At 59.6% G+C, this 27,742-nt stretch overlaps 1 protein-coding gene across 1 annotated transcript; it reads left to right on the top strand.

Annotated features, from left to right (window-relative positions):
* Window positions 1-25,627, top strand: SULT4A1 (sulfotransferase family 4A member 1). The gene is given in 8 exon segments (XM_003125977.5): window positions 1-233; window positions 11,291-11,421; window positions 12,652-12,732; window positions 13,875-14,001; window positions 18,007-18,101; window positions 20,605-20,692; window positions 20,695-20,742; window positions 24,224-25,627. Coding segments are annotated over 8 exon segments (852 nt in total). The 5' UTR covers window positions 1-64; the 3' UTR covers window positions 24,337-25,627.

Below are 27,742 nucleotides of genomic sequence, written 5' to 3' on the forward strand. Positions count from 1 at the left end.
CGTGCGGGGCGCGGGCTGGGTGCGGGCGGGCGGTGCGGCTCCGGGGCCGGGCGGCGGCGGCGGCATGGCGGAGAGCGAGGCCGAGACCCCCAGCACGCCCGGCGAGTTCGAGAGCAAGTACTTCGAGTTCCACGGCGTGCGGCTGCCGCCCTTCTGCCGCGGGAAGATGGAGGAGATCGCCAACTTCCCGGTGCGGCCCAGCGACGTATGGATCGTCACCTACCCCAAGTCCGGTGAGCCCCGCGCAGACCTCGCCCCGCCCGGCTCTGCGGCGCGCCCGCCGCGGGGGCTTCCCGTCCGTGGCAGGGAGGGCGGGGGGCGGTGGTCGTCCGCGCCGCCGCGCCCACCACTCATCCGCTGCCCGGAGCCCGACAGGGCGGGGTGGGTGGGGGTCGGCACGCAGTAAGGGAAACCAAGGCCAGAGATCTTCGGAGGTGGGCCCCGGCGTCCGTGGCTGGACAGCGCCCAGTGCGGATGGAGCCTGCTTGGCAGGAGCTGCCGGGAGGACAGGCCCAGGCCCATTACCCCTCCCTGCGTCCCCTCCCCTTGCCTGGCGGGCTGTGTGACCTTGGACAGTCACCTAGCCTCTCTGTTCCTGGGCCCAGTTCAGCCTTTGATGAGCGCAAAGTCCTGGTGATGATCTGGAAAGGGGCACCAGGGCTTCTGCATCTCTCGTTTCCTGCGTGGGCACCGGCTGGGGGATGGGACTGGCCATGCTCCGAGTGCGTGCCTGGTGTGTTCCCTTGTTTCAGGGCCGCCTCCATCCCCCTGGTATCGGGCAGAACCAGGCCATTCACACTTGCTAGCATTAACTGACGTCACGTCCATGACAACCGTGTAAGGTAGAGACAGTCACCCCCACTTTACAGTCTAGGCACTGAGGCTCAGAGAGGGGAAGTGGCTTGCCCAAGGTCACACAGCTGATCAGTGACAGAGCTGAGATTCAAAGCCAAGCGGGTCTGTGTCCAGGACCTGACACAAGAGATTATCGTTGAGTGCCTCTGCTGAGGTTTGCAGGGAAAAGAGGCAGCTTTCCTGTCCTTGGAGCACTCCTGCGGGTTCTCCTTGCCACTGTATGGGAGAGGGAGGGAGATGCCCCACTCCAGATAGAAGCCTGGTGTAGACAGTGGTGGCCTCGAATTCTTGTTGGAGGAGCAGGGGAGACAGGTTCCTGGAAGCCCTGCTGTTCTCCTGGTGGTCCGAGCTGTACAGCATCCCAGACACTGAAGGCTAACGTCTGATCTTCTGAGGGAGGTTGGAGAAGGGGCTGTGGGTGCAGGGCCCAGGGAAGAGTCTGGAGCTCCTGCTGGGCTGTCCTTGGGAAGAAGGAAAGGAAGGGGTGTGGGGATTCAGAATTGTGCAGATTTTAGAGCCATAGGTATGGTTCATGTGCATAAGCTTCCCCCCTCCACCAGCTGGGTATGGGTGGGGCTGTACTTTGGCCCCTCCCAGGAAGTGGGATCAATACAGACTAAAAATAGCCTCCTGTCGGTGTAGGGCAGGGTTTGCCTCCTTCTGAACTGCGAAGAGCTTGCTTTGGGAGCTCTTTAGGATTTCCGAATCGCAGATGCGTGATTTGTGGTTCTGTGTTACTCCGTCCATTTTACAGCGAGGAGCCGGAGGGTGAGAAGTTAAGTGGCTGCAAGGGTGGGGGAGGCCCCAGCTTAGAGAGTCTTCTTGGGGCATGTGGGGTGTGCTTTAGAGGGGCCCCGCCTCAGGGGCCTGCTGGGGCTCTGAGGGGCCCTTCTGGGCACCTCCGGTGGGGGATGAGGTGTTAGTTTAAGGAACTTTCCTAGAGAACCCAACTCCTATCGCTCGTAACTTGCATCTTTTGAAGACAAACACAAGCACACTCCGAGTTTTTCCACAAGAAGCGTAAACATGTGGCTCTCTCCTTTGGTGCCTGGGAACCCAGGTGGCTGGAGACCCTTGTGTGGGGTCCCTTTGCAAAGAGCCTTACAGAGTCTCCTTTTTAAAACTTAAAAAAAAAGAAAAAAAAATTCCGCCAGCCTTTGTGGCCTTTCCAGGTCCTTTCTGTTTTCCTTGTCTTTAACCTGAGGGTGGGTGGCCTGGAGACTGCCCTGTGGAGCTGCCTGTATGCCCGGGGCAAATGCGGTAGCTACCTGCCCCAGCCGCCTCCTGCCCCAGCTGACTGCCTGCTTTGTCACTTACCAAGCCCCCTGTGTCCGTCATCACAGGAAACCCCCCGAGAGCCCTCTGATCAGAGGTGGTCTCCCATCTCACAGGTCAGGCACGGAGCCTCTGGGCACTTAAGAGCCTTGTGTCTGGTACAAGGCTCATCTGAGCTGACCGTGGGCCCTGAAGTGAAGGAGGAGCAGAGTCATGGGTTTATGGAGGCCAGTGTTTTCTTTCTTTTTTTGCTTTCTTCTTGCTTTTCAACCTTGGCCCCGTCCGTCTTCCCGTCCACCCCGTGGGATGGTGACGGGACAGATGAGAAGCTCTCTCAGCAGAGAGAATGACCCACACTAACGGAAACTAGTGCTTCTGAGGGTCCCCCACTCCCCCCGCCCCCACTGGCTGTAAAGATCATTACCTGACATGATGGCGAAGGGACTGGAGCATTGGCCCCCCAAATCTGCGCTCAAGATTTTGTCTCAAGCAGAGGCAGAGGGCCCTGGAAGTCACCTCCGGGGCAGCCGGGGCAGCAGGAGGAGCAGTCTGGGTGGCAGACTCAGGCTCTCACAACTTCCCAGCCCCCATCTCCCCAGGACCCTCTGAGGGGCTGTTACTTTGCATGCAGGCCAGTCGCAGTTTGTGATGCGGCCACCCTGGGAGTGGTGCAGCCGCCCTCTGGCGGGGCCTGTGTGCCAGGTGCTCTGCCTTGTTAATCTAGAGGCTCAGAGAAGGCAGGAACTTGCTCAGAGTCACCCAGCTGCCCAGGGACAGTCAGGTCTAGTCAGGTCCCCAGGTCCTCTGCCCCTGCAGAGGAGAACAGCCATACAGTCCCCAAGGAGGAGATCCCACCTTCTGCTGTGCTTCGGGATGGACGTCTAGGCCACTTCGGGATTGGGGGGGGGTCCCTACTCTGAGTCCTGCATGTGGACTTCAGGTGGGCCTGGTCACATTTCCTATCCCTTGCCGTCCCTTCCTTCCCGACTAGCGCTGGGTCTGCAGGGGACACTGTGCTTAAAGATTAAGAGCCTGCTCTGGAGCCGGACGCCTGGGTTTGAGTGCAGCTGAGCTGCTTACTGCTCGATGGCCCTGGGCAGATGACACGTTACTGATGACAGCTTTCACTCCCTGGGCACCCATGGTGCCCAGATGCTTTCCTTGGTGCCTGGGGTGCAGAGAAAAGGCCCGTCTGGTGCCCGTCTGGTGCTTGTCCTCAGTGAGCTCCGGGTCTCAGGGGACAGGCAGCTCCAGGGTGGCGGGGGCGGGCACTGGGGTGAGGAGGCAGAGGGTCCCTTCCTTCCCCGCCTCACATGAACCTCAGGATTCCTTGGGTTCCAGGGCCCGAGTCTGGGGATCACAGTGAACTTGCAGGTGGTGGAGCCAATAGGGCGGGCAGGGCCCTTGGCCACCACCGCCCTCTGGTGGGGACCAGCTTCACAGCGGGCTTCACAGCGTGGGGCCGTCTGGCGGTAAAGGTAGTGATAATCGGATCCTGCTTTTTTCCACACCACTCCACTACTTCTAGAACTTTGTGTTTCTGACGTTTGAACCCCGGTGACAGGTTGGGACCGTGCCGTCTGATACAGGAGCCTCTAGCCACAGGCGGATGTTGAGGTTTGATGCGTTGAAATGGGGCGGAGTTAGAGATTCCATTCCTCAGTAGCAGTCGCCCTACTTCCCGCGCTCAGTTCTGCGGGGGCTGCGGCTGTCGTGTTGGACAGCACAGGCGTCAGATACCCTCCCTTGTCGCCGGACCTTCCGTGGGACGGCGCCGGTTCCAACCGCGGCCCCCAGAGTGGGAGCCCGTCGTGCCTGCTGAGGACGCTCCTCCTTGTTGCTTCTGGACTGTCATTCATCCTTGTGGCCTCTTTGGTCCAGGATTGTAGCGTGTTAAATCCGATTGTGTCTGACGTCTTGTGTCTGGTCCTGAGGGCCCCGAGGGTCGCAGGCCTGGACGTGTTCCTTGGCTCGGCCAGCGCACCTGCCTTGGTTTTCTTTTCCTTTGGCTTCCCACCTGTCTCGAAACACATCCTTGTTCTCTTGCCACTGACAAGGAGGGAAGCAGTGAGTCACTGCCCGGGGCAGAGCATCTGGCCCCAGCTCCAGCCCTGTCACCATGTGACTTCAGTTGCTCATGAAAAGTGAGAGGGTCGGGCCGGATGGGTTCATTGAAGTGGTAAATTTTTGACAGCTTGGGGTGGGGAGCCGTGGGGAGGCGCACAGGCCCCAGGCTAGATGCTGTCGTCATTTCCTTGGTGCGGGTCACCAAGCCGAGGAGAGGTGGGCTCAGGGACGGAGAAGGCGATGCTGTCCTCCAGGAGCCACAGTGACCCTGGGAAGCCAGCTCTTGCCGGTGAAAGCTGACAAACTGGGGTGGTCACTCTCGGGGGCAGGTTAGGGGCCCGGGAAGGAGGGCTCGGAGAAGGAGGGTGGTCACTGGAGGACCGCATGGAGGAGGTGAGCGGGGCCTGGACCTGAGGGCTGGGGGGTTACCACTCAGACTGCTGTCCCGCCCTTCCCCTTGTTGGAGCCTTGGAAGTGTCCCATGTTCTTGGGAGTGTTTCCTTTTGGGGCAGCAAGAGGCCCGGGGAGCGGAAAGGGCGGAGTGCACAGTTTTTACTTGTAGACGGTGGTGGAGATGAACCAGCCGCAGGAAGAGCTGGCAGAGGGACCGAGGGGATGGCAGCCGGCATGTACCCAGCATCTGTTCGGTGCCAGACGCCTCCCAAGTTTTCACATACGGTTTTTGCATTTAACTTTTGCCTGGGAGGAGCGTGTGGCCTCAAAATGTGGATCAGGAAGCAGGATTTCTTGGGGGGACTTGTCACCCGCACCGAGCTCACATTTGTTCCAAGAGCAGTGTGAGCGTCCCTCCCTTCCAGTTACACCGGGTAATGACTGCTCTCCAACCCAGTGTTAAGTTTCCTGCCTCCTGGGAGAGCGTGCAGGGGCCGGAAAAGGTACCCGGTTGCTTTGTTCTGTCATCTCCCCCTTTCCCTTCCTTCTCCCCCTTCCTCTCCTCCTCCCTCTTCCTGCCCTCTCCTCTTCTTTCAGCTGTTGGCTCGTAATCCAGAGGCCTTGGAATTGGGGGAGGAGGCGGGGTTGGGGGAGGAGGCAGGTTGGGGGAGGAGGCGGGATGGGGGGAGGAGGCGGGATGGGGGAGCTGGGATTGGGGGAGGAGGCCGGGTACCGGGTTGGCCAGGGAGACATTCTCCTTTTCAGTATATGGGTCTTGGAAGGAATGCCTCCAGAAGAACCCCCAGGGTTCTGGGGAAGAAAGGAGCAGGGGCCTCTGGGAGGAACATCATTCTGATGCCAGTGGAGGAGGACGAGGCCGCCGGGTCCCCCTCTGAGCTGCAGGGCCTCACCCTGGGCTCCCGTTTCTCATCCTCGTAGTCAGTGCTGGTCTTTCCCCTCCCCTCCCCCGTGCACTGGCTACTTGCTTCGGTGGAGCACAAACCCAGTGGGTGCGCGGTCTCAGCCCCGGCTGCAGTCTTGGGCTTCTTCCCCTCTTACTGCTGGACTGTTGCGTGGTCTGCCCCCGCCCCTTCCGGTTCACCTTCTACTCTCCAGCCAAAGTGACTTCTTTGAAACACAACCCTGACTCCCTGCACTCCCTTGTTAGACCTCTTCCCCGACTCCACGTTGCCTTCAGCCACAGTAAACGTGGTGGTCCAAGTTCTGTCTCTGTTCTCGCCACCACGTGGACTTCGTGAACACACCAGGCTCCTCCTTCCCGCCATCTTTTGCTCCTTCCGTCTGGTGTGCTCTTCCCCTCCCCTCCCTCTCCTTTTCCTCCCCTCTGATTATCTGAGGAGGATTTCCCATTTTTATTTTAAAGCTCCCCTCGTCTGTTCGCTGTGGGACTGTCTATCCTCTGCCTCCCTCCTGTGCCAGCCTTTTAAGATGGCCCTCCATTGTCTCCTGGCTTGCATAGCTTCGTTGAAAAGTCAGCTGTAAGTCTTTGTTTGTTTGGGAATGGATCTTTGTTCTGTCTGGCTGCCTTCAAGCCTTTTCTCTTTCTCTTTGATTTTAAGCACTTTGAATATTATGTGTCTAGGTTTTGGTTTTGGTTTTTCCTCTTGGGGAGAAGGATGCTTATCCTCTCAGGGTTCTCTGAGATTCTTGGACCTGTGGTTTGGTGCCTTTCCTTATTTTGCAAAAGTTCTCAGCTATTATCATTGCACATATTTCTTCTGTCTTGTTCTTTTTTCTTTTGAGATTTCAATTACAACATGTATTGATTGTTTGCTACTATTCTGTAGCTCTTGGATGTTCTATTTTTTCACTCCTTTTCTCTTTGTTTCTCAGCTTGGGTAATCTCTGTTGACCAGTCTTCAAGTTTACTGATTCTTCCATTTATCGAGTCAGGTCTACTGATGAGCCGTTGACAGCATTCTCTATTTCTGTTACTGTGTTTTGAATCTTTCCTCTAGCATTTCCTATAGTTTCCATCTTTGCAAACTACCCATCTGTTTGTGCATGTTGTCCACCTTCTCTGTGAAGTCTTTCAACATTGTATTTTATTTTATTTATTTTTTGTCTTTTTGCCTTTTCTAGGGCTGTTCCCGTGGCATATGGAGGTTCCCAGGCTAGGGGTCCAAACGGAGCTGTAGCCACTGGCCTACACCAGAGCCACAGCAATGCAGGATCTGAGCCGCGTCTGCAACCTACACCACAGCTCACAGCAACGCCGGATCCTTAACCCACTGAGCAAGGCCAGGGATCGAACCTGCAACCTCATGGTTCCTAGTCAGATTCATTAACCACTGAGCCACGCCAGGAACTCCTCTTTCCACATTTTAATCAGATTAATTTTGAATTTTCTGAGTTTGATTCTGTTGAGTGTTTTGTCTCTTGGCAGTGGATTTTTTTCTTCTTGCCTTTTTTTTACATGAGTAGTACCTTCTGGTTGAATGCTGGGCATAGTGTGCCAGCATCAGAGTCTGGAGTCCGTTGTATTTGTGCTTGGAGATGGGCCTGTCTTTTCCTGCCAGACCGCTAGTGTAGGTGGTGAGTTAGTCTGGTAGGAGTTGGCTGTGTTTGGGTTCCGTTGTCACGCTGGTCACTTGAGTGACCCTGGTTTTAATTCCTGTAGGGTCATCTTGTGCTTAGCATGGGGACTCTGTTTTTCTAGAGGGCCTTTCCTCAGTGTTTCTGTCCTCCTTTAAGCTTTTGGTCTGAGTCCTAGAGGGGTTTCTTCCCACCTCCTGTTCCCTCCCTCAGGGTGGGCTGTGTTACTTGATGCTCTGATTTACTGGCTGAGGGGAGGGTGGGGTGGTCCTCCGTCATATGGTCCAGGTACAGCCTCAGGTGGGCTCTGAGTTCTCGCTGGGGCTGTCCCAGTGATCCCCCTTCATGGCCTCCAACTCTGGTTTGATGGTAGGTCTTGTGCAAAGAAGACTTTCCCACCCCCCCTTTCAGCGTCGGGGGCCTCAGAGCCTGGGGACCCGTTCCCGCCCTCCCCCTACAGGAGCAGAGTTCTTTTCTTTCCCCCGTCTCCAGCTGCGTTGGGTCTCCACCAGCACCCCAGGGGTGGTGGTGACAGGTGTTGCTGCTGCTTCCCCCGTAGCTTCAAGCGTTCTTCCTCGAGAAGAGAAGGGTCCTGCCGGGTGTCCCTCTCGCTGCAGCTCTGATGCTGAGGAATGCTGTCTCCACCCTGCCACTGCCCCCCCCCCCAATCTTTCTCACGAGCACCTAGTAGGTCTGCAGAGAAGAATCCCCTGGGTGTCAGCTCTCTCCTCATGTCTCCCGCTCTGCCAGCCCATGGTCACTCTGCATTTTGTGGAAGTGCCACCTGAGTCCTTCTCTCCCACTTCCTGGTGCCTGGCTTCTCTTCCTCCTGGGCCCGTCTTCCTGGATTCCAGCCTCTTGGAAGCCTCAGCTCTCTGAGGGCTGAGTTGGGGGAGGTCTTGTAGTTTATCCGGCCTTGCGTGGTTGGTGCAGGGCCATGCCCCTCCCAGCTCCCTGCCCCACGGCGGCAGCAGCACTGCTTCCTGCTGTTCGGACGTCAGGGGAGGCGGTGGGCGTGCCTTCTGGGGGTCAGTGCGCCGACAGCGGGTGCTCTGCTGTTAGCAGGGAGTGGGGTTCCAGCTGGAGCTTTTGGAGCACATTTGGGTGCGTGCAGGGGCCATCAGGAGGCCCCCTGAAACATGCTTTGCAGACTTCCTGGAGTTTTCTGGAAGCTAAACAAGTTATTTCCAGAGGAGCTGGAGAGCCAGAGACGTTGGCTGGGCTTCCTGGGTGCTCTCTGGCGCACCCATGGCTCTCGTGAGGCTCAGCAGCCTGGAATGAGCCGAGTTTCCTGGGACCCCCACTCCCGCCGGAGGCGGGCAGTGGGCTGGGCGTCTGCATGGGGTCTTCTCAAGCCTTGAGCAGACCAGCCTGAGGGGGCGGCCTGACTCTGTGCCAGGTGCTTGGGAGGCTTTTCAGGTAAGCAGCTGAGGCTGCCTCTGCAGGGACTAGTGGAGGGTCCTGGGATTTAGTCTGCGTGGCGGCCCTCACCCGAGGGAGGTGAGGCCATCTGCTGGGCTGGGCTGGGCTGCGTCTTCGTGGTGTCCAGGCAGCAGCAAGTGGCCGAGCCAGGATTTCAGATGAGGTCTTGCTCTTGTGGGTTTTGCTGCTCCTGTTGGGGGGGGTGAGGCCCGGCACTTGGGTGGCTGAGCTTGGGGCCTGGGGACCTGGACGTGTGGTGGGCGGTGTGGTAAAGAGGAAGCCAGGAATGGTGCCCTCGAGGGTGGGGCGGGCACAGCGCAGGGGGCTCACTCACCAGCTCCCACTCCCAGCAGTGAGGGTGCTTGGGGCCAGGTGAGAGTAGGTGCAGGTGAGAAGCCTCTGCGTGTAGGGGGCCGTCCACTGCGCAGCCCTGCAGGGCAGCCGGGGCAGATGGGTGGGTGCTGACAGAGCCAGCCGGGGGAGGGCCTCAGTCTCCGTGCTGGGCCAGGCTCACCCTTCCTGAGTCCCGCGTGCCGCGCTCTCTGATGGGGTGAGTGCCCTGTTTGGAGGGCCGTTGGGAAGCCTGGACGTGACGGTGGGCAGGGATTGCTGTGTTTGGGCCCTGTACCCCGTTAGCCCTTCCTTGCATTTCTTCTCATTTCAGCTCCACCTGGAGCATTTTTCCTGTTGCCGAGTGAGAGACCACCCGGATGCAGCACCTTAAGACACAGTCATTCGGAGTTCTCATTGTGGCTCAGCAGGCTAAGAACCTGACTAGTGTCCATGAGGATGCAGGTTCAGTCCCTGGCCTCACTCAGTGGGTTAAGGATCTGGCATTGCCACCAGCTGCGGCATAGGTTGCAGACACAGCTTGGATCTGGCATTGCCATGGCTGTGGTGTAGGCTGGCAGCTGCAGCTCCAATTTGACCTCTAGCCTGGGAACTTCCATATGCCACACTGCAGCCTATTAAAAAAAAAAAATGGTAATCAGTGTAGCCCAGGGTCTGTCCTGATCTCAGCCCACACACCTGCAGGTTGACTGGGGGTCCTGCTCCGGGCTGGGCTTGGCTGGGGCAGGTCTCCCTCAGGTGTGTCTCTTTCTCTCCTGGGACCAGGAGGCCGGCCTGGGAATGCCCCGCCCTGGAGATGCTAGAAGCACAGAGGAGCCAGCGGGACCACACAGAGCTCTGTGCCGTCGCCTCCCTGCATTGCCCTGGCCAGTCTCCTGACCCTCCAAGAGGGTCACGGTACCCTCTTCTGGGAGGGGCTGCGAAGTCACCTGGCAGGCAGTGCAGAGGGCCAGGGTGGAGAACGGGGGAGCTGGAGCCTGCAGCCCCCTCCCTGACACCCTGCAGCTCACTGGTTCGTGCTCCTGTCCTGCAGGTCCCAGGTCAAACTCTGCTGTTTCAGAGGGGCCTCCCCTGACTTTCTGGGCCCCTCCCTCCTGGGGGGGGGCGCATGCTCTGCCTGATGGGTCAGCAGCCTCTTGGCAAGGGTTGTGTGCGGGGTTCTGAGTGTGTGTCCTCATCTCTGATCACAGGTGCCCAAGAGCTCAAGGCCCCAGAGCATGTCACCCCAAGGAAACTGAAGGCCACAGCTGGGGAGGGAGCTCTGAGCGGGGCCCCTGGGGGAGCATCACAGGTGCAAGAGAGTTGGCTGCTGTCAGGAGGTTGTAGGTCGAGGGCACTATGCCAATCCCGCGTCCCGTGGAGAAGGGCAGACTTCAGTCACGTGTTTAGCACCTGCTCTGTGCTGGGAACCATGGCAGAAATGGGACATGAGTGGGTGGCAGAGTGACAGCCCCCAGAAGCGTCCATGCCCGGATCCCCGGAAGCTGCCCTTCAGACAGAGAATATCTGGGACTATCTGGGTGCACCCAGCAAGAGCTCGGGGTTCCTCACAGGGCAGCGGAGAAGGGGGCGGGGGAGGCACTGACTGGAGGCTGGAAAAGGTCGGAGGCAGATCCTCCCCGAGCCCAGAAGGGAGCGCAGCCTCGCCACCACCTTGATTTTAGGGGGGGAGACCTGTGCTGGCCCTCGGCTCCTCGCAACTGTGGGGTGATGCCTTTGCGTTGTTGTGAGCCTCTGAGTTGGTGGGAGTTGGTTACGGCAGCGGTAAATACTAATGCGTAACTAAGACACTCTCGGGAGCTCCCTGTCAGCTCCCCAGGGTGCAGAGTGTGCTGAGAGCAGTTGGAAGGAGGTCCGGGGTCCTCCGGCCAGGGAAGGGCACCTAGTGCGACTCGAGGTGTCCAGGAAGGCTTCAGAAGCAGAGGCCCAAAGGTCAAGTCCGGTTGACCAGGCGGCCTGTGGAAGGCGGGGGGGCTGAGAGGTGGGGGCAGGGCCGTGGCAGCCGGGAGAGTGGATGGAGAGGCTCCTGCTGTCCTGCCAGGGTGCCACCTCAGTGGCGGGACTTGGGGGTGGCAGTGGGCACGGAGAAGACTGGACACAGCTGCCACCTGGTGGAGACCTCTGCAGAGCCAGGGCTGTCTGACGGCAAGGGCTGTGTTTGGCCGTTGGCTAAGGTGCTTAGCAGGGTGGGGTTCCAGCCGAGGTCTGGTGCCTCCTGGGCAGGTGTTCTTCCCCTAGACCCGTGCTCCGGGAGCCCCCACCCGACCCCGTGGCCCTTTAGCCCTTCTCTCGGGCCGGAGGCAGTGCGGACCCGAGTGGGGCTGGCCCTTGGGTGTCCTCGGACTGCCCCTCAGCGCTTCTGTCCCTGCAGGCACGAGCTTGCTGCAGGAGGTGGTCTACCTGGTGAGCCAGGGGGCCGACCCCGACGAGATCGGCCTGATGAACATCGACGAGCAGCTCCCGGTCCTGGAGTACCCGCAGCCGGGCCTGGACATCATCAAGGTGGGCTGCGGCAGGTGGCCGCCGGCATGTCCCCCGTGGGCGTTCCCGCGCTTCCACCCCGAGTGACAGTGGTCCTGGGGCCCGTGGGTGGACGGAGAGCAGGGGGCTTCTGGGACCCTGGGTAGCTGCCGGAGAGAGACCGACAAGCCGTGCTGGTGCTGGTGGCCCTGGAATTGAACCCGTGGGTGACGTGGCTGACCTCGAGATAGAAAGGAGGCAGGTGCCAGGGAGTCGGGGGCCCGGGGGCGTTCTGGTGCGGGGCCCCGCCCCATCTCCCCTCTCGCCTCCGTCTGTGGAGGGACCCGGGCAGGATGCGTTTGCTTCGGATGTCTGGTACCAAGACCGGAATAAACATCATCCCGAATCCCGTCCGCTCTGCCCCTCAGACCTCTCGCCACCCTCCCCTCGGCCTCCTCCCCGTTCAGCCCCATTTCCTGCCTGCCCACCTGTCCATTCTCCCACTAGATGAGGGGTCTGAAATACAGCTCTGAGAGCCGCCTCCCGCCCCCTGCCCCCCACCGTGGGCCGAGCCGGTCCCTGCACCCCGCCTGCCGCTGGGCTCACCGCCTCCAGCCCTTCCCACCCTGTGCTGGCCACGGTGCTTCAGCCTGTGTTGCATTCACACGGCCCCAGGGGAGCTGCATGGGGCACCTGCCCATGCGCCCCTGCTCTTGGCATTGGGGTCCCGCCAAGAATGGACAGGGTGATGTCACAGCCCTCGCAGAACTCAAGAGTCCAGCGAGGGAGCCGACAGGACAGGAAGACCTAGAGTCCTCGTGGTTAAAGGGAGACCAGACGGGAGCAGAGCGGGACTGGTGGGGCCAGCCTCTCAGTGGAGGTGGTGGGGACGTGGGGATGCCTGAGTCAGGGCTGGGAGCGCTGCGGCCGAGGGAGGGGCCAGGCACATTGGGAGCAGCAGGAGGCCCTGTGCTGAGACCGACGCCCTAGTCCAGCAGCCCCTGCGCCCAGGGCTTCCTCTGTGGCCGCCCTTGGCGACTCCAGGCCACTCACAGTACCTTTGGCTCAGGCTGTGGGCCCTGAAGAGGGGGACCGAGTCTGGTTCATGTCTGCCCCCAGGGGCCTACGGGGTGGGGGTGGGGTCCATGTGGCAGGTGAGCGGTTTGCCAGGGGGCTCCTGACTGGCCCGAGACCCTGGCCCCCCCGGGCTGCTTAGAAAGGCTGAGATGAGCTCCCGCACACCCTCTGAGCGCTTGCTCTCTGCCCCTGCAGGAACTGACGTCTCCCCGCCTCATCAAAAGCCACCTCCCCTACCGCTTCCTGCCCTCCGACCTCCACAACGGCGACTCCAAGGTGAGCCCCCCTCTCCCCCCTGTTGCGCCCTCGCCTGCCGCTCCCCACTCCCAGAACGAGAGGCCGACGTGCCCGTCCAGACGGTGGGCGTCACAGGCCCATGTTTTCAGAGAAGCTCGGTGTGCTGCGAGAGGCTGCCTGGAGCCCGTGTCCAGCATTGTGTCTGGGTTTCTAGCTTTGGCCTTTCTTCACATTTGAACTTGAACTTGACCTGCCAAAGTTCAGCCTCTACCCATTAGGGCCTGAAGACTCATGGCTCTTTTCACTGTGTCTGATTGTCCTGTTTTCTCAACTGTATTAGACGTATGAGGCCTATAACTCTCATCACCAGGGTCAGAACCGTCGCTTTTTTGTGTTCTGCTGATTTTGCAGTAGTTCTGGAGGCAGCATCATCTACAGTTGCCAAGATGTGGAAACCACCCAAGTGTCCCTCAGCACATGAATGGATAAAGAAGATATGATATATCTGTGTGTGTGTGTGTGTGTGTGTGTGTGGACATGTATATAATGGAATACTACGCAGCCATAACGAGAGTGGAATTCTGCCAGTTGTAACAACATGGATGGACTTGCAGGGCAGTCTGCTAAGTGACCTAAGTCAGACAGAGAAAGACACATACTGTGTGATATCACTTATATGTGGAATCTAAAAAATACGACAAAGTAGCAAATGTAACAAAGAAGAAGCAGACTCACAGATACAGAGAACAAAGCAGCGGCCACCAGGGGGGAGGGGCTGGGGAGTCAGAGGTGCAGATGACTGTGTGTGAAATAAATAAGCTGCAGGATACACTGTACCTCATGGGGAGTACAGCCAGTCGTTGATGATTATAAGTGGACTGTAGCCTTTAAAAATTGTGAATTTTATACACACTATATTATAAACTTGTGACTTATATAATATTGTACAGCAACTATACTTCAATAAAAAAGTAGTCTTAGAGAACAGAAATATAATGAAACGCCCACATGGTTGTCCGAGTCGATGCTGTCGAGTGGACAAGACTGCCTCCCTGCGACAGAGTAGTCGTGGAAAAGCGTGTGGCCTTGGCACTCGAGGGCTGACCTTGTTGGCAGTGGGGTCTGGAGCGTGGGTTGCATGCCAGTGGACTAACCTCCCCCGTCCCCCGCCCCTCCCGCAGGTCATATACATGGCTCGGAACCCCAAGGACCTGGTGGTGTCCTATTACCAGTTCCACCGCTCCCTGCGGACCATGAGCTACCGGGGCACCTTCCAGGAGTTCTGCCGGCGGTTCATGAATGACAAGTGTAAGTGTTCCAGCCTGTGCACCTGACAGCGGGGTGTTCCTCGTTCCCCGAGCGCCCGTGTGCTCCACGGAAACCGCGCGGTCGCCTGCTTTTCCCGCAGACCAAGGGGCTGGGGCTTCAGGGTGTCGGGAAGCCGGGGTCGGGCTGGTGGGCGGCAGAGCAAGCATCCGCAGCAGAGGCCTTTCTTCCTCCCCACATCCTGGGGGTTCTGAGAAGCCCCCCATTAAAAGTATCCCTCTGCCCACCTGGATTCTGAATTCAAACCCAGGTACCTCGGTGGTTTCAGTGTGAGACCCCACGACCTTCAGCCGGACTGGAGGACTGGGCGTGGCCCCCAGCCCCAGGCTGGTGTGGCTGGGTGGGGTACACTTTGGGGAGGGGGAAGGCTGTGCCCTGGGCAGAAAGCTTGTCCCCAGGGGAGGGGGATCTGGGGCTGAGGGAGCAGGGCCCTGCCATGTGTCCTGTCCCTGGAGGAGCGGCTGGGTCACACCCACTGCACTGGGTCTAGGCAGGGAGCCGTTCCCCTGGCAGCAGGGCTGGCAGCTCCTCGCTGTGGTTCTGTCCCTGGCCTGGGGCTCCCTCGTTGCCAGCCCTGGCTTCTCTGGGTGCCTTTCTGGGACCACAAGTGGGCAGTTTAGAGTTTACTCCCAGCAGAGTTTTAAAATGGGTCATGGGCACCCTTTAATTAAATCTGAACCAGACCCTTCCGCCTGGAGTCTGGAAAGACACTTCCTGTTCTGTTTCCCAGCTCAGGTCACCCTCAGCCTTGTTGTCCACTTGGCCAGCCCAGTCAGGGTTGAGCTCATGTGATGATTAGGATAAAATGCGTAAAGGCGGTCCGGGAGGGCGGGACCCCAAATTTAAATGGGTTCCAGGGCCGCCAAACCGGAACTGCCTCCTGAGCCTGCGTGATGCTCAGATCCGCCTTAGTGCACCGATGCCCAGGCCACCACAGCCTGAAGGCCCTCTCTTCTACCCTTGAGTCCCTGCTTCACCTGTGCCTGGGAGGAGGGACCCCGGGAGGGAGGGGACAGGTGGAGGAGGCTCTGGCACCTGCACCCTAAGGCCTCTGTCCAACCTCCCTTTGCCCACCCGCCCACCAACTGGCTTAGGCCCATCATGGTCCACCAGGCATTTGGAGCGTCCACTCCCGTGGTTTATAAGTCCTGTTTGTGTTTCTGCTTTTATAAAGCAGCCACCTGCATGAGGACAATGCCATCATAAACAGCAGGTGTCCGCCAGGTGCAGACTGCCCCATGGTACAGGGTTTAAAGCCTCCTGCTCAGAGCAGAGCAGTTAGAAGTCATCTCTCCAGGCCTCTCCACGTTGTGAAGGTCATAGCACTGCCCAGCACGGAAGCTCAAGGCCACACACACTTGCTGTGGCCCTAACAGAGCCTTCCTGCCCTTGTACGTGGCCTCCCGTGCCCTTCTTTCTGCGGTCCCCCCACCTCCAGTCCCCCTGGCGTGCCGTCTCTGTCCGAGGTGCTGGAGGACGTGAAGCGCCAAGTGCAGACAGGCCATGCTCTTCCCTAACAGCAGGGACAGACGCTCTGCCGGAGCCCCGTGTGGGTCGTGACCCCACAAGGCAGGACACGGGAGCTGGGGCCGTGCGTCCAGCCCAGGAGCAGCATAGAGGAATCCCTGCGTGAGGGACTGCTCTCCTCCCGCTGTCCCTGTCCCTGCCTCTGTGACCCCATTCACGGTGACCACGGCCCTCGCTGTCCCCGAGTCACTCTCCTGTCCACCCTGCCTCCACCCTGCCCCATCCCCAGTTAGCCTCGGTTGCCTGTGAGTGTTCTCTGGCAATGAGAGGGGTTTTCTTGCCCTCTTGTCTGTGCGCATGGACTGCTCTGCCCCAGGGCCTGCCCACTGGGTCCGTGTGCCCTCCGTGGGCATGGCTTTGGGGCCTCATCTCAGGGCCCCAGGGGTTATCAGCTGGTCCTCGAGTTACTTCGATGGCCTCCTTCTCTGGACTTGCTGGTCCTGTAAGTGGAAAGGCCAGCCTGGCTTTTAGGTCCCACCCTTCGTGTGGACTTGCTCCTGGTCCAGGCGCGGGGGTGTGCCACGCCTACAGGGAGGATGCGCGGCCTGGAGCTCAGGGCCCTGCAGGTAGAACTGCTGCCGCGAGGAGACTGAGGCCCTAGGCGGCCAGGATTTCCCAGCAGTGGGTTTCCAGCGAGGCCTGGCTGAATGCCTGCTGGTAGATTCATTCCTGCCCACAACCCTCTCCTTCCAGAGCCCCCCTTCACTCCTCATAAAGTGCTGGCCTGGAGAGGGCCTTCTGCTTTGACCTGGTCCCCAAGGCCCCCCTCAGCAGTCCCCTTAAACCCTTTGGGACCCCTCACTGGACGGTGGGGCCCAGGCTGCTGCTGTGCTGCCACCTGCTGGCTGGCTGGCAGAATGACGTTGGCGAGTCGGGCTGGGGCAGGAGGTTCGATCCGCAACCCCCTGGTGTTCCCAGCCTCGGGCAGACACCTTGGGCAGACTTGTAAGTGCCGGAGGTTGTCAACACTGGGGGGCACAGGCTGCGTTGTTTGAGCTGTGGCTCTGCAGGGCCAGCAGCAGCCCTTCCACTCGTGGACTCGAGTTCAAGGAGGGCCCTCCCAGTGCCTTGCTGCCCGCCCCGCCCCGCCCCCGGAGCTTCCCAGTGCTGCCCCCAAGGGCCTTTCTGGCCGAGAACTCCATGCGCTGCTTTAGGCGCCCCCGCAGCTGTGGGGGCGGCACAGGTTCTGTCATCGCCACGTCCATGGAGGAGGCGGCGCAGGAAGACTCAGTGCCTCTCCCGTGTCTCCTAGCCCGTGAGGCTTTGCAAGGCCGGCTGCCCCAGGCCCCAGCCCCATCCCGTTCTTCCACACTGCTCTCCCACCGCCCTCCCATCTGCTCCCGCCGTCTGTTGCGGAGCCCCCTCCACGGCCCCTCCGCTTCTCATGCCTTTAAGACCCGTCTGCAGCCCTGGCCCCCTGGCCTGCTTCCTCTGCTGCCTCTTCCTCCCTTCACTGCCTGCCCAGCCCTTACCCATTCTTCCAGGCTTGGCCGGTGTGGAGGGGGCTTCCTGTGTCCATGGGCCTCCCTCCCAGGGCTGGTCACTCCAGAGCGCCATCTCCAGCCTCTTTGGTGGTTGGCTGCCAGGCCAGGAGCTCCCCCAGCCCTGGACGGTGGGGTTGTATCCACAGGGCCCAATGTTTGGGGGGCTGCTCAGGTGAGTGAGGGCGCAGGTAGCACGGCTACTACTCGGGCCAGCCCCTGTTCCCCAGCGGGCCCAGGGTCCATCCAGATCTGCTCCCCATTGCCCAGCAGGCCCAGGGCCCCCACGTCCTTTGGCCGAGACCTTCCTCTGATTAACACGGAAGCCCCGTGGAGGTCGTAGTGACAGGCCTCTCAGTGAGAAGGCAGCAGGACTCCGTAGTGTTTACGAAGGATGTGGCGAAGCAGTCTGGCTGCACTGTTGGCTACATCTGCCCGTGTGACCCCAGCCCATGCCGAAGCCCTGAGGAGCGTGGGAAACGTGGGGGCTGGTGGGGCCTGAGCTCTTTGCCCGCCCCGCGCCAGCCTCGGTTGTCAGGACGGGGCTCCTGGCCTCTCGTCGTCCCTGTGACTTCCTGGTTCTGCAGAGGGTCCTGCCTGACAGACCCCATCCTCAGCTCTGTCTCAGAGTCTCCTACACCCCATTCTACCCCCGACAGCAAAACTGGTGACAGTTCTGGGCATCACCGTCTTCCTGGTCACCCCTCGTTAGGGGAACTCATGGGTGCCAACCGTCATCGCAGAAGAGGAGGCCTTCACCCCGAGGGCTGGGTCGAGCCTGGGCAGGAGGGACCCGTGCAGAAAGGAGGGAACATGGGGCTTGGCTGGGCTCGTGTGGGGCTGCCCCGGAGCCCAGGCCTTCCTGGGTCACAGCCCCAGGCCGCCAGAGAGGAGCCTTCTGGAGAGGGGGGCAGGGCAAGGCCACTCCCGCGTGCCCGCTGCCTCCCGTGACGGCTCCCCTGTCTCCTTGTCCCCGCAGTGGGCTACGGCTCCTGGTTCGAGCACGTGCAGGAGTTCTGGGAGCACCGCATGGACTCCAACGTGCTCTTCCTCAAGTACGAAGACATGCACCGGGTGAGTGCTGCCTGCGCCGAGCGCAGCCGGAGCTCCCAGCCGGGAGGGCAGGGCTGACTGCGGGGCTCGGGAGGCCGGCTGGTCCCAGAACCACCCCCCCCCCCAGGCCAGTGCCCCCTGCCGAGTGCAGCCTCTGGGGTGCCAGGTCTGCTGGGCTGTAGAAAGCCCTGTTTGGTAGTTTTCTGCCTCCAGGGCGTTGGAGCAAACAGCCAGCCTCATCCTGCTGCTGCCAGCACCCTGTCTGTAGGTGACCTGCTCGGGCCCAGGGCTGGGATGGCAGGGCCCCCATTTCTCATCCCAGCTCTCAAACTGCCAGCCAGCCTGGTGGTTTGCCTGTGCACCCATTCAGGCAGGTGATGGGCAGCGGCCAGGCCCTGGTCTTGTCCCCTCGAGCTTGTTGTCCTAAAGGGGGGCCGACACGTCATGTGCCCCATCGTTGTCGTTGTCGTCGCAGCACTTTGACAGCGTGTGTGTGAGGCCTGGGACACTGCTGTCCGCTGCTGGGCCTGACCCTCCTGTTGTCCCAGCAGGAGTGTGACACCCTCCTTGCTCACCGTGACCCAGCAAGCCTCCCCTGGCCCTTCCCTCTCCGTGTCCTTCCCGTTCCCCGCTCCTCTTTGCCCGACCTCAGACTTCTCTCTTGAGCGCCTCCAGTCAGGCCCCCTCCTCCAACCCTGCCCCGGGCCGCTCTGTCAGGGTCACCACCACCCCTGGGGGCTGAGTCCCTCAGGCTGTGCGCAGACCTCGTCTTCCCGGCCCCCTGCAGCTCGTGGGACAGTGTGTGCTGTACCACGTCCCTGGCTGCTCCCTCTGGATGCCCGAGGGCCGCTCACCCCCGACCTCAGCTCTGGTCTCCTCCATCCCTGCCCCCCCCGTGGGGGCCGCAGCCCTTCCTGGGCCCTCAGCCTCATCTGTGTCACCTGCTGTACCTTCTGCTTGGACGTCTGGTGGAGATCGCAGACTAATGTCACCTCCAAGCCCGGCTCTGGGTTTGCCCTCACGCCCTCTGCGCCCTCTCTCCGCCGAGCTCTCATGGCCCTGCCCTCATTTCCATCTTCTGCCTTTGCCTCCGAGGCGAATCTCTATCTGACCGTTTCTGGGTCCGCCCCGTCCCCCTGACCTGGCTTGTCCCCGCCGCCCTGCTTCCTCTCCAGCCACATGGACGCGGGTTCCTTCCATCTGCGTGGGGCTGCTGGGCGCTAGGCGTTGCGTTCAGGGCAGTGGGAACAGAGGGCCGTGCGTGTTCTGTGTCGTGTGGACACAAGTGTCGGTCCCATCGGGACTGTGCAGGGCTGAGGCCGTGGGGGTCCACAGTGCAGGGCGGGTGAGAGAAGAAGCCCAGCTCATCCAAGCTGCAGACACACCCGCAGGGCCCTGTCCTGGCCCGTCAGCTTCCTCCTGGAGCCTGGTCGCCTCGGCGACGAGAAACTTAAGCATTACAGTAGGAGAGAGTGGGACACATGGCTTACGTGAACCTTAAAGCTGCAGCACGGCCTTTGTCCCAGCCGCCCTGGGCTGTCCCCAGAGGCTTCATTATGGGCGTGTGCTTTGTAGACCTGCAAGAGAGGAAACAGCCTCTAGCTTTTCTCTTTTTTCTTTTTCTGCTTCACCTGCAGCATATGGAAGTTCCTGGGCTGGGGGTCAAATCCAAGCCCAGCAGTGACCTACGCCATGGCTGCGGCAACCCCGGCTCCTTAACCCACTGTGCTGGGCTGGGGATCAAACCTGCGTCACTGCAGAGACAATGCTGGATCCTTAACCCACCGCACCACAGCGGGAACCCCTGCCTCTGGCGTTTCCCCTGCCAGTGTTTGGGGACTGCCTGTTGACAGCCTGAGGCTCTGGGCAGGACACTTGGTGATGCTCAGATCAAGAACGTGAGACGTTCTGGTATTTCCCAGGCGGGGGCAGGTAGTGGCAGTGCGGTGGGGCTGTGTGTGGCGAGCAGCTGTGTGCTGTGTGCTCCCCCTGCCCCATCGAGACTGTTCTGCTGCATCAGTCCTGTGCCCTGTGCCCGCTCTGTGATGGGGCCCAGAGGCGGCTTTATGTCAGCGAGCTAAGTGTAACCGAATCTGGCTTCACACCAAGCCAGCTCCTCCGCCTGGTGAGGGGGGCTGGCCCTGGAGCCTCTCTAGGGTCCCCCGGGGCCTCCCTGCCCTCCTGGCGCCAGCCTAGATTCTGCAGGTGGAGGGCAGGAAGGGGAGGAGAGTGAGCTGGCCTTGCTCTTGGCGCAGTTTCAAAGCACTTTTATTTCTTTCTTGCTGCTGCGAGACCTCGTGTCTGCTTCTGAATTCCCCGGAGGACCTGCGTTTGAATTCCACACCTGCCACTTGAGAGCCAAGTGCCCTTGGGCCGTTTCTTAACCTGAATTCTATTTCCAGACGAGGCCAATATCAGGCTTGTCTCGAGGACTCCACAGGGCCGTGTATGCAGAGGCCCAGAGTCATTTTGGTACAGGTGCGCCCTCTGACGGGCTCCCACGCTCTCTGCTCTTGTCTTCCAGGACCTGGTGACGATGGTGGAACAGCTGGCCAGATTCCTGGGGGTGTCCTGCGATAAGGCCCAGCTGGAGTCCCTGATCGAGCACTGCCACCACTGGTGGACCAGTGCTGCAACGCCGAGGCCCTGCCCGTGGGTCGGGGTACGTGCCCCTTCTGTCTGCGTCTCCCTGGGGGTCCCCCTCCTGCTGGTGTCCTGCTTTCCGGACCCGTATCCCCCATGCCAGGGTTCCACTGCCCTGTGCCCCCTTTCTCTGGAGCCCTCTGCTCTTCAGGGGCAAGACGGTGACCCAGAAAGTGCCATCGAGGAGCTGGTGTGCGCTGCGGTCACACACACGGTGTCGTCGTTCTCGGGGGCTGTGAGTCCACAGGGGTGGCGGCCGGGGAGTCAGGCTTTGCGGGCGAGAGTTTTTCAGGCAGGTGCCTTCCCAGATGGCCCCGCAGGCCAGACCCTGGGCAGGGGTCTGGGGCTGTGCTGGTTCAAGCGCAGATGGCAGCCTCCAGCCTCAGCGGAGGCGGGAGTTAGAGGAAGAGGCTGGAAGGGTGTCCGCGGGAACCAGGGCAGCTTCTCCACGGCCACCGTGGGTGCTGGCGGCTCAGGCGGGGGGGCCCCCTTGGGGGAAGGGGTGTAGGTGTGCTGTGCGTGTACACGTGTGTGATGTGTGTACATTTGTATGTGGTGCGTGTACAGGTATGCGTGTACATCTGCATGTAGTCTGTGGTATGTGTACATGTGTGTTTGTACACGTGTGTACACACATGCATGTGGCATGTGTAGTACATGTGTGCTTGTGTGCATATGCATATATGTGGGGTGTGTGTACATGTGTGTTTGTGTGTACACGTGTGTGTATGTGGTATGTGGTATGTGTGTGGTTATGTGTACATATGTATGTGGTGTGTGGTTTGTGTACATGTGTTTGTGTGTACACATGTATGTGGTGTGTGGTGTGTGTGTGTATGTATGTGTGTGTGTGTTATGTGTTGTGTGTGTTTGTGTGTACATGGGTGTTTTGTGTACCTGTGTGTGTACACGTGTGTGCGGTGTGTGTACACGTGTGCTTGTGTGTATGTGTATGTACATATGTATGTGATGTGTGTGCTGTGTACATGTGTGTTTGGACATGTTTGTGTGTACATATTTATGTGCTGTATGGTATGTGTACATGTGTGTGCACATATGTATGTGGTATGTGTGATATGTGTGTTTGTACGAGTGTGTGTGTGTGTATGTGTGAGGTGTGTGAGGTGTGTATGTGGTATGTATACCTGTGTGTGTACATATGTATGTATTGTGTGCACATGTGTGTTTGTACACGTGTATGTGGTGTGTTTTGTGTACCTGGGTGTTTGTACATGTGTGTACACATGTATGTGGCGTGTGGTATGTGTACATGTGTTTGTGTACACACATGCATGCACTGTGCACATGTGTTTGTACATGTGTGTGTGCGGTGTGTGCACACTGTGGACACGTGTGTGCTGTGTACATATGTACCTGCGTGTACACATGTATGTGGTGTGTGGTAAGTGCACATGTGTGTTTGCGTGTACATGTGTGTGGTGTGTGTGCCTGGGTGTTTGTACATGTGTGCGTGTGAGAGAACAAGCAGGAAGTGCAGGCTCTGCGGGGTGCCTGGCAGCCCTCACGGAGGCTGGCGCCCCCTCCTGTGACTTGGGCCTGAAGCAGCGTGAGGCGGGGAGGTGTTCCAGGCAGGCGTCCCCAGAGCCACCGTGGTGGCCGAGGCCCTGTGGGCACCCTCCGCACCCCGAGCCCGGCCCCCGTGCTCCCTGGGGTGGGCCTGGAGGCCTGGGAGCGATGCCGGGCTCCGCAGGCAGCTGAGGGGAGCGTGGCTCCGGCCACACCTTCGAGCTGCTCTGGCCTCTGTCCTTCCTCTCGAGAGGCCGCTGGCAGGGCTGGAAGGACAGGGCAGGTCACTCTCCAGGACAGAGACAACAGCCACGTCGCCTTGTTGCTTATTTCCTGGCTGCGTCTTCACAAACGTTTATTATTTACAATTTATTTGCTCTTTTTTAGTTTTGCTTTTGCTGTGTTTTGTTTCCCTTGGATGTGGCCTCCGGAACCCCCTTTCGGTTGGTTGGTGTGGCGAGAAGTGGCAAGGGCACGCTGCGTGCCCATGTGCTCCCGCCGACGCGTCTGCTTTATCCTTGCTCACCTTGGTTTTGCTTTCTTTCAGTTCTTTTATTTTGTTTTCTTTTAGCTCATTGCCTCTTTGCTCAGAAGACCTCCTAGCGTTGGTGAGCACGCAGGGGCCTGAGTAGCCAGCTGCATTGCTTAAATTTGAGTCATATCACAGCATAAATTGCACTGTCTTGATTCCAAACCCTAAACCAGGTGGGTGACGCCTTTGATGAGCTCTCGGCTGCCTCAGCTAAGAAAAATAATCATGGAGAAATAGATTTATGGTGTGGTTGGTCTAGAAGCTTCTAACTCTGTCCCTCGGTGTCCTTAGAGGGTGGCCAGAAGAGCCACTCTTGTTTCCCTTTCCAGCACTGATGGATACTTTTCCATGACACGAAGAGAAACCCTCGTCACTCTGGAGCTGTTGGCTCAGCATGTGCAGGCTTGCAGCTCAAACCTGAGGTCCTGCCAGGACAAGGACCGCCTGTTCATAACGGAGCTAAGGAAGCTTTTGCTGGAGACAGCAGAGCTCTGATCCCAGAGATCAGGGCTGCAAACAGATTCTAAAGGAGCATGTCAGCCCCGAGGCGGTTATTGCAAAGCGCAGCCTTCGCAGCTGCTGCAGGTGGGGACAGTGACCCCACGTCTGACCTCTTGAGTCGCCGTTGCTGTTTGACCAGAGCGACTGCAGGTCTGTTGTTGTGGAAGCAGATTCCGTGGTTTGCCGTCATTTCGAGCGCCGTCCGCCTTCCCTTCGTGAAGGGACGGGTAGACCCTGCCTGTCCAGCCGACTGCCGGCTCCAGGCTCCCTCTCGGCTCTGACCTCTGACCGGGGCCAGGATGGAGTGGCGGGGGCGGGGCTGTAAGTGACCTTGGTATTGAGCTGGGAGCTCTGCCTGTGCTCCTCTCTTCATATCCCTCCCTGAGGTTGCAGGCAGGCCTCTCGGAACCTTCCCTCGGCCTGGTCAGGAGGCTTCCTGCTCACTAGAAACTGTTCCTCCTTTTGGGATGAGTTTTTTTTTTTTTTTTTTTTTTTTTTCATTTTAAAAGTCTCCAGAAGCAAATGCCGCCTTGGTGGCGCTGTTGAGCCGTGACAGTGAGAGGTGGCGTCCGGAGGACCCAGGCCCACCTGGTGCCCGGAGCCATAGGTCTGCCCCATAGATGGATCCTCTGGGGTGTGAACCGCCGGCTCTGCGCCAGGTGCCGGGGACGCAGCGGTGAACGCCCCCCCCCCCCCCCAAGGGCCTCAGCCCTGCACGTTTGTGGTGCTGGGGGCAGAGCCCGTGGCCGTGACCAGGCTCAGGAAAGCAGGTTCAGCTAGTCTGTAGCTCAGGTGGCCTGTCCTGCGCCCAGGGGCCGGGTCCAGTAGGGCCCGGGAATAGATCTGGAACCTTCCGGATCCATTTCCACGGCTTCCTTTGGTTTGGCCGCCGGCCTGAGAGCAGGGAGTGCAGCACGTTGTGCTCTTGTGTGTGTTTCAGGACGAGTCGGGCTCTGGAAGGACATCTTCACTGTCTCCATGAACGAGAAGTTCGACCTGGTGTATAAACAGAAGATGGGGAAGTGTGACCTCACGTTTGACTTTTACCTATAGCAGCAGCAACAGCAAACTTGCATGCTCGCAGTACCCAGACACTATAGCTCAAGTCCCGTGTGCACCCATCTGTTACTTGCTGGGCAAACTGGAAGCGGCGCGCGACACCGGGGAGGGAGGGAGACGGCCGGGAGGCCGCGGGGAGTGGGCTTCTCTCCGTCCGGAGCAGCCGCCTCGGCTTTGGAGTTCGGCGTCCGCACGTCTGATCACAGAGATGGCGCTTCTGATGGCCTGGACCATGCCTGTCACGCCTGTGACATATGCAACTAGAATGTCTACCTTTTACAACCCACATGACTTACTGTATTTTATAGAGCTTTTCACGGGAAATCTAAATAAATGTCAGTCAACCAAATAAAAGTTCATTTCCGAGGGACTCAGGAGCGAGCCGCACCCGAACGGTAGAAAGGTCTCAGGGTGGACTCTTCGTTTTTGTAGTTTTAGTCCATAAGGCACAGCCACTCGGTTCTCGCCTGGTCGTGAGACGCAGGTGAGGACGAGGACGAGTCGGGTGTGGGGCTAGTTCTCAGCTGCCCTGAGCCCGCGGCTCCGGGCGGGACAGGCGCCCGATGGAGGCGGCGACCAGAGCGCCTGCCACGGAGGCGCTGAGGACACTCGGCGTCTGAGATTTGTTCAAGGTCTCGATTTTGTTCCCTGAAGCAGAAACGGGCGTATGCTTCGAGCAGATGCCTGGTAGTAACTTCTAGAACGTCTGGGTCTCTCTCGTTCTGTTGTTCCACCTCAGCTGGCTCTCCCGAGACCCGATGGGCGAGTTTAGTGCCAGACTGGGCTGGCGGTGTCACCTTTGTTCTGTTCTGTCCGCCCCACACCTGGCTGGATCGGAAGGGGCAGAGTTGGGCTCTCTTGGGCCACCGCCCGCTTCACCAGCTGACCCATATTTGGCTGGAGGGGCAATGGGGAGATGGCCAGGAGAGAGCAGGACCAGTAGCCGGTCTGAGCTGCAGTGGGGAGGGCTGTCCTGCTCTTTGCATGGCTGGGAAGCGCCGAAGTGGCGGTTGGAGCGGTCGCCGTCTTTGCTCTGTGCGCTGCTGTCCCCTTTGGAAAGTGCAGGTGTGCGCTTGCTCCTTGTCGAGAGCAGCTTGAACGGGCAGGTGGCCTGCGGCGCCACGTGGTGGGCTTGGCGGCACCTGTCCTGAGTATCTGCGAGGGAGGCTGCTTCCTGTGGAATTTCTTTTCTACTTTTCTATTCTTAGTACTGTATGGATGTTGCCGAGCACCACGCGTGATGCTTCTGTGCTGCTTGCATCTTTAATAAAGACGCGTCCCATGTCTTGTGTCCAGCTCATGCCGATGGGTGGAGAAGGGGCCCCTCCGTGGTGCCCTCAGCTTTTTGGGGTGACGCGCGTGAGCCCCGCAGACCCCATCCCTGGGCCTGAGAGGGTCTCCGGCTGGTGTGGGGTTTGGCCGTGTTGCTCAGAGCCGACGTTCCGAGGGCTGACGTCGCCTCGCCCTTTGTCCCTTCACCTGTCACGCCTTTCTTGGTGAAGCGGCAGGAAGGGTGGGGGCGAGGAGAAGGGCACGGGAGGTTTTGGTGCACCTGGGGGTCCAGGGGTCCCGGCCTCTGTCTTGGAAGGTCCCATTGTCAACATGGCAGGTGCGGGTGGGGTCGAGATGGACCCGGCCGATTGCACGTGGCTCCTGTGAATTCCCAAGTCTGCCGTCCCCATTCCTTGTGGGACAAAAGTCCAGGTGTTGTTTTATTTACCCCGTAGAGCTTGGGCGTTCTGAAGTCATGTTTGTTTCTGAGTGGGCTACTCCCTTTGGGTCTCAGGTGAAACCCCAGCATTGGTTTTGGTGTCTGGGCTTTTTCCCTAGACCCCCAGACCCCAGGCTCCTTCACGGACTGTCCAGTCTGCTATGTCCCAGGGGTCTGCTCCCAAATCAGTTACAGATCACACAAAACTTAAAGCAGAAAGTGAAGGCAGAGCCAGTGAACCGAGAGGCAGGGCGGAGCTGTATGTTCCCGCTTCCGTTGTATGAAACGTCTCCTGCGGCCCTGCCTGGTTGGGAGGTCCTCCTACCTGGTGCACTCGCTCATTCAGTCCGCACCGGCGCTGCACCGGGCGCTGCTGGGGGCTCCGAGGAGTCAGCATGAGGCAGCGGACCCGCCTCCGTGGCGGTGACGCTCTGGTGGGAGGTGATGTCACCACAGAGCTTGGGGCGGTTCGGGGTCGCATGGGCCGCGAGCGGGTGGGCGTGGGGCGGGGAACTCGGTGATGCTGCTTGAGCTGAGACCCGGAGGAAGCAAGGGACCCAGCTTAGGGCCACTGGGGGGAGAGGCAGGAGGGGAGGGCAGTGTGCTGGGCAGTGCCCGGGGGGTTGGGTGGGGGCAACTCAGTTGGGAGGGTGGCCAGGAGCCAGCTCCCGCAGGCCTTACAAGTCATCAGAGTTTGGATTTTATCTTGAGGAACCGGAAGGCCTGAGAGAGAGGGTGCTTTACGGAAGGCCTTGCCTGGTTTGCTCCCCCGCCTGCCAACCCTGCTGTTTCGTGATCAGACTGCAGGGCAGGGGCGGAGGGGCCTGCACCCCGCCTTGTGATTCACCAGGCCGCAGAGGGAGAAATGGGCAGTATTAGAACATCTCCAAGGTGCCTTCTGAGCCAGCAGCCTGGCTTGTTCGTGGGTCATGTGTCCTGGAAACTCACCGGTTCCTGCCTTGCCCACTCGGCAAAGTCGCAGGGAAATGATTTAGGCAAAAGTGCAGTGGAGCCCTCGAGGAAAACCAGTGCGGAGAACAGAGCGACCAGGGGTCAGCCTCCGGGTGTGGCTGGGCTCTGAGCATCGTCAGGTCAGGAAGGTCTGGACGCTCGGGGGAGGCTTGTGCAGGTCGCTCACTTTACAGAACCACTGGCATGGGATTCCTGCCGCCCAACCCCAGCGCCCTCTGGGGAGTCGACGTTGCTTGGCCTTTGGACCTCGCCAAAATGTTCCGGAAGGTATTTTGGGGACTAGCATGGGGTGTTCCTACGGCTCTTCACTGGCTGGGACCTCCCTGTGCCCTCCTGGCTCTGACACTGAGCCTTTTCAGACGCATCGTCCCCCACCCCCGACCCGCCCCGTTTCTTCCTCTGACAGACTCAGGAGGGCTTTCCCAGCACGGATTTGGTGCCCTCCTGAGCAGGAAAGCCGCTGGGTCCCTCTGATCCAGTGTCAGAATTTATACCACCTTTGTCCTGCTTGCTTCATGGGATGGTCGTAAGATTTAAGTGGCTTTGAGCATAAACAAAATCCACAAGGTACAGGGTTTGTTCCCTGCTGGTGACCCCTAGTGGCCACGTCACAGGTGACAGCTGACTTCCTCAGTCCACAGCGAGAGGTCTCTTGCTCCACCCACGTCACCTGCAGCTGCGTGGATACAGACGGGATGCACAGTCTCCATTCCTGGA

Source organism: Sus scrofa, chromosome 5 (genome assembly GCF_000003025.6).
Source record: "Sus scrofa isolate TJ Tabasco breed Duroc chromosome 5, Sscrofa11.1, whole genome shotgun sequence".
In the NCBI taxonomy this organism is placed as follows: Eukaryota; Metazoa; Chordata; class Mammalia; order Artiodactyla; family Suidae; genus Sus; species Sus scrofa.